The sequence below is a fragment of the Phyllostomus discolor genome, chromosome X, assembly GCF_004126475.2.
Source record: "Phyllostomus discolor isolate MPI-MPIP mPhyDis1 chromosome X, mPhyDis1.pri.v3, whole genome shotgun sequence".
Taxonomy (NCBI): Eukaryota; Metazoa; Chordata; class Mammalia; order Chiroptera; family Phyllostomidae; genus Phyllostomus; species Phyllostomus discolor.
The window spans coordinates 43,180,017-43,190,314 of NC_050198.1; the positions used below are offsets into that span (position 1 = coordinate 43,180,017).

The 10,298-nt window shown below is 39.3% G+C and overlaps 1 protein-coding gene across 1 annotated transcript; it reads left to right on the top strand.

Annotated features, from left to right (window-relative positions):
* Nucleotides 1-6,934: 6,934 nt before the first annotated feature.
* HSFX3 (heat shock transcription factor family, X-linked member 3) lies at nucleotides 6,935-10,047 on the top strand. Its single transcript, XM_036016348.1, is given in 4 exon segments — nucleotides 6,935-6,972; nucleotides 8,794-9,250; nucleotides 9,528-9,591; nucleotides 9,698-10,047. Coding segments are annotated over 4 exon segments (909 nt in total).
* The last annotated feature ends 251 nt before the right edge of the window (nucleotides 10,048-10,298 follow it).

The window sequence follows — 10,298 nt, forward strand, 5'->3', positions numbered from 1 at the left end:
GATACCATAAATGCCCTAAGAGAAAACAGCAGGAAAATCTCAGACATTCCATGCAGCAACATTTTCACTGATAGGTCCACTAAAGCAAGGGGCATAAAAGACAGAATAAACAAATGGAACCTCATAAAATTAAAAAGCATCTGCATGGTTAAAGAAAACAGTATTAAAATGAGTAAATAACCAACTATATGGGAAAACATATTTGCCAATGATACCTCAGACAAGGGTGTGATCTCGAAAATATGTAAGGAACTCACACAACTCCACTCCAGGAAGAAAAAAACTCAATTAAAAATAGGCAAAAGACTTGTAGAGACATTTTCCAAGGAGGACATATAGAGGGCCCAGAGACATATGAATAGATCAGCAGCATCACTAGCCAGCAGGGAGATGCAAATTAAAACCACAAAGAGATAACCCCTCACATTGGTCAGAATGACCATCACAAAAAAATCAACAAATGAGTGTTGGAGAGGTCATGGAGAAAAGGGAACCCAAGTGCACAGTTGGTGAGAATGCAGACTGGTATAGCCACTATGGAAAACAATTTGGAGTTGCCTCAGAAAATTGAACATGGAACTGCCTTTTTACCCAGCTATTCCACTGCCTGGGTTATATCCTAAGAACCCTGAAACACCAATCCAAAAGAACCTATGCACCCCAGTGTTTATATGAGCACAATTTACAATGGCCAAGTGCTAGAAGCAACTTAATTGCCCATCAGTAAATGAGTGGATCAAAAAACCATGGTACATTTACACAATGGAATACAACACAGCAGGGAGAAAGATGGAGTCCCCACCCTTTGAGACAGCATGGATGGAACTGAAGAGCATTATGCTAAGTGAAATAAGCCAGGCAGTGAGGAACAAATACCATATGATCTCAACTTTACCTGGAACCTAACAAATGAAAAGAAAAAAGAAAGCAAAATACAACCAGAAACATTGAAATCAATAACAATCTGACAGTAACCAGAAGAAGTAATGGGTGGAAGGGTTTACAGGAACAATGCTAAAAAACATGTGGACAAAACCAAGGGGAGGTGGAAGCAAGGGATGAAGGTGGGTTTGGCTAGGGTGGGGTTGATTTGTGGGGGGAGGAATACAGACAACTATAATTTAACAATAATAAAATAATTAAAAAAGAAATGAAGAATATAATTTCTGAATTGAACAACACAGTAGAAGGAATCAAAAGCAGGCTAGGTGAAGCAGACAATGAAATCAGTGAGCTGGAGGACAAGGTAGAAAAAATTCCTAGAAGGAGAAAGAAAAGGACAAAGGACTCAGAAAGAATAAAAAGTGTTAAGGGAACTGCAGCACAACATGAAACATAATATCTGTATGATACAGAAGAAGAAGAGAAGAAGGAAGGGATAGAAAACCTGTTTGTAAAAATAATGATGGGAAACTTCCCTAATTTGATGAGAAAAGGAGTCACACAATTCCAGGAAGCACAGAGGGTCCCAATCAAGAAGAACCCAAAGAGGCCCAATTGAACACACATCATAATAAAATGGCAAATTTCCAATACAAAGAAAGAATCTTAAAGGCATCAAGGGAGAAGCAGGAAGTAACATAAAAGGGAGCCCCAATAAGGCAAGAAGCTGACTTCCCAATGGAAACACTGCAAGCCAGAAGGGAATGGCAAGAAATTATCCAAGTAATGAAAAACTGAGGCCTGCAACCAAGACTATTCAATTCAGCAAGGCTGTTGATTTAAATGCAAGGAAAAATAATGATTTTCCCAGATATAAAAGGATCAAAGAATACACCTCCACCAAACCAGCAGTGCAAGATATGATAAAGAGACTGCTTTTAGAAGAGGAAGAAAACGAGTAAGAGTGAGAGGATCACAGGTATGAAGGAAGTAAAATGGCAATGAATGAGTACCTAACAATAATAACCTTAAATGTAAATGAAAGAAATGTGCCAGTCAAAAGACATAGAGTAGCTAAATGGATAAGAAAGCATCACCCACACATATGCTTCCTACAACAGACCCACCTGAGAACAAAAGTTCTACACAGACTGACAGTGAAGGTTTGGGAAAAAAAAAACATATTTGAAGGAAATGGACAAAAAAAAAAAAAAGCTGGGGTAGCTGTTTTCACATCAGACAAAATAGACTTCAAAACCAGGGCCATAAAAACAGACCCAGAAGGACACTTCATAATACTCAAGGGAGGAATCCATCAAGAAGACATAAACATTATATATATATGTACCCAACATAGGAACACCCAAATATATAAGGAAAATCTTGAAGGACTTTGAGAAAGATATTGACAACAACACAAAGGTAGCAGGGGGTTTTAACACCCGACTGTTGAAAATGGATAGATCTTCCAAAGAAAACATCAACAAGGATATTGTGACATTGAACAATGCTCTAGATCAAATGAATCTAACACACACACACACACACACACACACACACACACACACACATAGCCTTTATGCCAAAAAAGGACAATACACATTCTTTTTAAATGCACATGGAACTTTTTAAAAGAGAGACCACATGATAGGACACAAAATATGCCTCAACAAATTCAAGAAAATTTAAATGATATCAATCATTTTCTCCAACCATGAGGGACTAAAACTAGAAACCAACTTCAATGAAAAAACTCAAAAACACTTAAATTCATGGGAATGGAATACCATGCTATTAAACAATGAATGGGTTAAGAGTTAGATCAAAGAATTAATAAAAAATTTCTGTAAACAAATGAAAATCATCTCACAACCATTCAAAATTTATGGGACACAACTAAAGCAGTTCTGATAGGGAAGTTCATAGTCATACAGGGCTACATTAAAAAGATAGAAACATTTCATAAACAACCTAAGCATAAATCTACAAGAAGTGGAGGAAAAACAAAAAATACAGCTCAGGGCAAGTAGAAAGAGGGAAATAACCATGACCAGAACAAAATTAAATGACCTAGACTAAAAAGAACAAATCTAAGAATCAATAAGTCCAGGAGCTGGTTCTCTGAAAGGATAAACAAAATCAACAAGACTTTAAGCAGACTCATCAAGAAATAAGAGAGAGGACCCAAATAAACACAATCAGACATGAAATAAAAGAGATTACAATTGATACCACAGAAATACCAAGGATTGTAAGAAATTACTATGAAGAACTATATGCCAAGAAATTTGAAAACTTAGATGAAATGGACAAATTTCTAGAAAAATATAATCTTCCAAAACTAAATGAAGAAATGCAGAACCTGAACAGATTGATAAGAGCTGATGAAATTGAAACATTAATCAAATATATCCTGACACACAAAATCTCTGGATGGGATGGTTTCACAGGAGAATTTTACAAAGCATTTAAGGAAGAGGTAATCTCTATCCTTCACAGACTATTCAAAAATATCCAAGAAGAGGGAAGTCTCCCAAACTCTTTTTGATGAAGCCAGCATCATCCTAATCCCCAAACCAGATAAAGACACAATAAAGAAAGAAAACTACTGGCCAATATCAATGATGAATATCAACACAAAATTCCTCAACAAAATATTGGCAAATTACATTCAGCAATGCATTAAAACACCATACTCCATGACCAAGTGGGGTTCATCTCAGGGATGCAAGGATGATAAAATATTCACAAATCAATAAACATAATACATCACACAAACAAAATGAAAGACAAAAATCACTTGATCATATCAATAAATGAAGAAAAGAACATATTATAAGGTGCAATACCTATTTATAATAGAAACACTTAGAAAAGTGGGAAAGAGGGAGCATTCCTCAACATAAAAATGGTCATATACAAGAGACCTATAACCAACATCATACTCAATGGGCAAAACCTAAAAGCTTCATCATTAAGATCAGGAACAAGGCAAATACATCAGCTTTCATCACTTCTATGCAACATAGTATTGGAAGGCCTAGCCACAGCAGTCAGACAAGAAGATATAAGAAGCATTCAAATTGGAAAGGAGGAAGCAAAACTGTCATTGTTTGCAGGTGACATTATAGTGTTTATAGAAAATTGTATAGACTCCTTAAAAAAAAAAAACTACTTGGCCTAATAAGTCAATTTGGCAAAACAGTGGGGTAAAAGCTGAATATTAAAAAACCAAAGGCATTTTTGTACACCAACAATGAAATTTCAGAAACAGAAATCAAGAAAAAAATCCCATTTGATATACCAACAAGAAAAATAAACTACCTAGGAATAAACCTATCCAAGGATGAAAAAGACCTGTACTCAGAAAACTACAAAATACTGAAGAAGGAAATTAAAGAAGACACAAACAAATGGTAGCATAAATCATGCTCATGGATTGGAAAAATTAACATCCTTAAAATAGCCATACTACCCAAAGCAATTTATAGGTTCAATGCAATCCCTATTAAAGTCCCAATGTCATATTTCACAGGTATAGAACAAACATTTCAAAAATTTATATGGAACCATAAAAAACTCTGAATAGCTGCAGCAATTTTGAGAAAGAAAAACAAAATAGGAGGGATCCCAATACCTGATATCAAACTGTATTACATGGCCACTGTAATCAGCCTGGTACTGGCATAAGAGCAGACACATAGACCAATGGAACATACTAGAGAGCTAGGAAATAAACCCAAGTATCTATGGTTGATTGATATTCATCAAAGGGGCAGAAGTATAACATGCAGCAAAAATAACCTCTTCAACAAATGATGTTGGGAGAGCTGGACAGCTACACCGAAAAAAAAAAAAAAAAAAAAAAAAAAAAAAGGACCTTGACCACCAACTTACACCACACAAAAAATAAACTCAAGATGAATAAAAGACTTACATGTAATTCCTGACAGCATAAAATCCCTATAGAATAATATTGGCAAGAAAATCTCAGATACACCACACAGCAATATTTTCACAGATATGTCCCCTAAAGCAAGGGGCATAAAAGAAAGAATAAACAAATGGGATCTCATCAAAATAAAAAAAAATTCTGTACAGCTAAATAAAACAGCATTAAAATGAAATGGGAACCAACCGTATGGGAAAACATATTTACCAATGATACCTAAGACAAAGGTTTGATCTCCAAGTACATAAAGAACTCACATGACTCCACTCCAGGAAGATAAAACACCTAAATAAAAAGAGGACAAAGGACTTGAACAGACACGTCTCCAAGAAGGACATACTAAGGACCCAGAGACATATGAAAAAATGCTCAGCATCACTAGCTTCAGAGAGATGTAATTTAAAACCACAATGAGATGCCACTTCACAGCAGTGAGAATGCCCATCATAAGCACATAAAGAATCAAGTGTTGGAGAGGTTGTGCTGAAAAGGGATCCCCAGTATATTGTTTGTGGAAATTCAGACTGGTGCTGCCGCTGTGGAAAACAGTGTGGCATTTCTTCAGAAAAATAAAAATGGGACTGCCTTTTGACCCAGCACCTCCACTGCTGGGATTATACCCTAAGAACGCTGAAACACTGATGCAACAGAACCTATGCACCCCAATGTTCATAGGAGCACAATTTACAATGTCAAAATGCTGGAAGCAACCTAAGTACCCATCACTAAGTGAATGAGTAAAAAAAAACTATGGTGCATTTACATGATGGAATAATATGGAGAAGAGAGAAAAAAGGAGCTCCTACCATTTTCAACAAACAGCATGGATGGAACTGGAGAACTTTATGCTAAGTGACATGACCCAGGAGTTGAAGGAGAAATACCACATGATCTCACCTGTAAGTGGAACCTATCAACAAAACAATCAATCAAGCAAAATATAACCAGAGGCATTGAGATTAAGAATAAACTTATAGTAACCAAAGGAGAGGTGGGGGGTAGATAATGTGGGATAAAGGGGAAGAGGTTCTAGGAACATCTATAAGGGACACATGAACCAAACCAAAGGAGGGTAGGATCAAGGATGGGTAGTGGGAATGGCTGGGGTAAGCTGGCATGGTGGTGGGCAGGGGAATGAAGACAACTGTACTTGAACAACAACAAAAAATAACAAAACACTTATAATGAACAAGATAAAAAGCTTCTTCACAGCTAATAACTTCAGCAAATGAGAAGGAAACCCACCCTATGGAAAAATATATTTACCAATGATACCTTGGACAAGGGTTTTATCTCTAAAATACATAAAGAACTCACACAACTCCACTCCAGGATGACAAACAACCCAATTAAAAAATGGGCAGAAGACCTGAACAAGCACTTCTTCAAGGGGGACATACAAAGGACCCAGAGATATACAAAAGGATGCTCAGCATCACTAGCCATCGAAGAGATGCATATTAAAACTTTAGTGAGATACCACTTTACATCAGTCAGAATGGCCATCATGAAGAAATCAACAAAAAACAAGTGCTGGAGATGTTTTGCAGAAAAGGGAACCTTTGTACACAGTTGGTGGAATCCAGACTGGGGCAACTGCTGTTGAAAGCTGTATGGAATTACCAAAAATGAAACTGCCTTTTGATCCAGCAATTCCACTGCTGGGATAATAGTCTGAGAATCCTAAATACCAATTCAAAACAACCTATGCACCCCAATGTTCATAACAGCATAATTTACAATAGCCAAGTGCTGGAAGCAACCTAAGTGCCCATCAGTAAATGAGTGGATCAAAAAACTGTGGTAAATTTACACAATGGAATACTAGGCAGTAGAAAGAAGGAAGAAGCTCCTAACATTCTTGACAGTATTGATGGATCTGAACAGCATTTTGGTAAGTAAAATAAGCCAGGCAGTGAAAGACAAATACCATATGATCTCACCTATAAGTGGAACCAAATCAACAGAAGAAACATGAAAGCAAAATATAACCAGAGACATTTAATACAGAACCAAGTGATTGTAAACACAGGGGAGGGAGGAGAGTGATAATGGGGGAAAATAGGGGAAGGGCCATCAAGGAAGATGTATAAAGGACACATGGATAAAACCAAAGCATGTAAGTTTGAGGGTGGAAGGTGAGGATGAGGGGAGTGGTGGGGCTAGGTGGAGGTAAAATGGAGACAACTGTACTTGAAGAAGAATAAAAACACTACTTTAAACATTTTCAGCACAAAAACAAGAAACAAAAGTTTGACACTCAAAAAGGGAAAATGACCCTACTTAGCAGGAGAGCTGAAATGGGGATTAGGACCCAAGCAGGCGGGGCCTTTCCACGGTACCACTCTGTCCCCTTATACAGATCAAGTATTAAGACCAAGGTTGTTCAAAAGAGCTAGGGAACATGGATCACCAAAACCACTATAGTATCTTCTCCTCTACAGTGAAGATGACTTGAATTTGTTTTTTCCCTACCTCACTCCAAGACTCTTGTCTATATTCTAGTATACATTTATGGTTATCTTCATATCAGCTTTCCTCAATCACAGCTAGCTAAACAAGTCAAATTTTCCTTGGTTGTGAGTCTGTGTAATGTAGGGTCTTTGAAAAATATTTAACCCAAGAGTAAACAAAATGATTCAATCTATCCATCTTCAAGGCAATGGCAGGAAAGGGGCACACAGTTTGGGGGATGTGGTAGGTTTCTGGCAAGGGAAATGGGACTAGTGTGACAGTGAATCAGGGAATGCTTGTTTCAACAGAACTGAATATACGCCTACTCTCCAACTCAATACAAGAAAAGAGGAAGTACCAAAGGAGACCCAATTTTGAAGTTGGAGGTCAGAAATCTGGTAAAGCAAAAGCCTAATCACCTTGTTGAAGAAAGTGTATTGGACATAGAGGAGGCCTCAAGGGAGGCTGAACCTGAGGGACTGGTGAGGGTGATTTAAGAAGGCAAATACAGGTGTCCCAAAGTAATCACATTGTATGGAAAGAAGAGACTTCCTGTGGGAAAGAAATGGAAACAATCCAATCTTGTTGTGATATGGAGAGGAGTGAGACTCAGGGTCAAGTAGAGCTCAAGCAAGGGCTGCCCAGGACAGCAGAGCATGCAACTGTCTATTCACACACCAACATTATGGGAAACACTGTGTCTGAAGTGCTTGGAGTTGCACTGAGGCTCAGGAACAGGAGGAGTGCTCCCACCTGTGGGGGAGCCCAGCCATACTCTTGGGGCACCTTGACCCTGGGTAAGAAAACAGGACTCTTAGTTTGAGTCTATCTGAGGAGGACCAACCAACCATCAGGAGCAGCTGGAAGACAACAAAGCAGAAAGCTGGTGGAGAATGACTGACAGAGGTGGGTGCTACCAACTGAGACTGGGCCCACCACTATCTTCTAGGAGGTACAGTCTTCCAGGGGCCCATCTGACCCAGGCAGTCCTGGTGATAACCAAGTTGGAACCAACTAGGGTCTTGCCCTTGAGCAATTAAGGAGGCCATTGACAGGCCTCCCCTGCCTGTAGGAGTGAGAGTGGAGCTAGGATAATGACTTCTCAACCCGGAAAATGCCTAGCAACATGAAACAATGTGCCTGGCAACAGAGAAGAGCCCTTTCTTGCCATCTGAACCCTATTTTTCTGTACTTTCTGAAAAGAGAGAAGCTTGTGACCCTACACCCATCTACTGCTCTGTACTTTGCCAGGACCTACTCTCCAAACCAACTGTGAACCAGCTTTGTGACATCACATGAACAATAAAGAGGACTGCGAATTCCTCTGGTTGTTTGCCCCATGACCAAGAGACTCCAGAATTTTGGGGACAGTATATATTGGATATCCATTCTGTGACCAAAGGCATTTCTGACCCTAGTGTTCAGTGACATGATCCTTGGTAGTAAATGCTTTTTGACCGAGAGCAGGTCCATAGCTAGTTGAAATATCAATGAGATGAATGAAGCCAAGAAGACCCATCAGAGGACAGAGCACCACCAATAAGGGTCCAAGCTGATAGATGCTGGGATCCAAATGTGGATCTAAGGGAGGGTTTGGAGGGGCACAGGGACCAAGCCCAGAGTGAAGATCCAAGTTCCCAAGACAACCTGCAACCACAGAACCCAAACCAAATTGCTGCAAACAAAGAAGGAAACATTTTTCTTGGGTTGTCCTTCCCAAGGAAGCTTTGGAGGATAGTGGAGGATGACACCTTCATGTCTGTGCAGTAGAATAAAAATGGAGACGCTGTTATCATTGAAGAAAATATTTTCCAGAGGGAGGTTCTTTGCCTCAGGGATACAGAGAAAATCTTCGAATCAGACAGCTTGAAGAGTTTCATCTGTCTGATTAACCTCAATGGGTTCAGCTAGATACGCCCAAGTGACTCTTCAGTTCATGCTCCAGAAAACAGCAGATTAATGGTAAAATAGAAAGTTCTCCCATTTCCCACATTCTCTGTTACTTGAACATCTCCCTGGTAGACAAAGAAGAATGATATACTGAGTTTCATTTCAGGGGATAACTTTTTTCACATGAGATAATATTGAAATATGAGAAAGTATAGATTTTCATATGAAACTATCATCCCCTTAGAGATAACCTGGAGGAATGACCTAAGGCTAAGACTCTGAGAGGCCAGTTAATGTCAAACAGATATATTTTCTCCAAGAATGGCTAAAATGATTAATTTTGTTTCAGATCTACCACAATTCCAACTTTCAGGGACACAAACCCTGGATCATTGAGAAAATCAAGAGAGGAGGTAACTGGATGACTACTGCTGCTTGGTCAGGGATCAGCACAACACCTCCAAAGAGGAAGAAGGAGCAGGTAGCCCCTACAAAACAGTCCCTAAAAATTAAACATAGAGAAGGCATCAAAAACCCAGAAGAAAGCCCTGAGTGCTCAGCGATCAGGTGGCACCCAGTCATTCAAGTTCTCAGGGCTGCGGTCTACAACCAGTGCCATGATAGTCCCTTTCCCAAGTGAGCCAGGTGGCCCAAGTGGGGAGGGAACATCTTGGAATGTCATGTTTGTACCCACGGCTCCTTCCAGAACTGATGGCACAGGGGAACTGCCCACCAGCCACCTAAATTATCCACTGTATGATTCAGTGATGTCTTTCTACAATACTTGTTATTTCATCCTGATGCCTGCCCTTTCAGTCATGGCCCCACCCACGTACCCCAACAAGGACAAGGAGGAGGAGGGCTCCTGAGATGACTCATGTGCACTCTGTGAGCAATTCAGGGACAATACAGGCCCATAAGCTTCCAAGTGACAGAAAGAAATTACCACTTTGTAACCACAAATCCATTTTTTGCTTTAATAAAGAAAAGCAAAACTCCATGGGAGTAAATTAATGATGACAATTCTGAGCCCATGTTCTCTTGTTTCCATGCTAAACACATTTCATCAGATGAGCCCTAGGAGGCTTGAAATCATGGCCTGAGACAGGCTTTGCCCCCA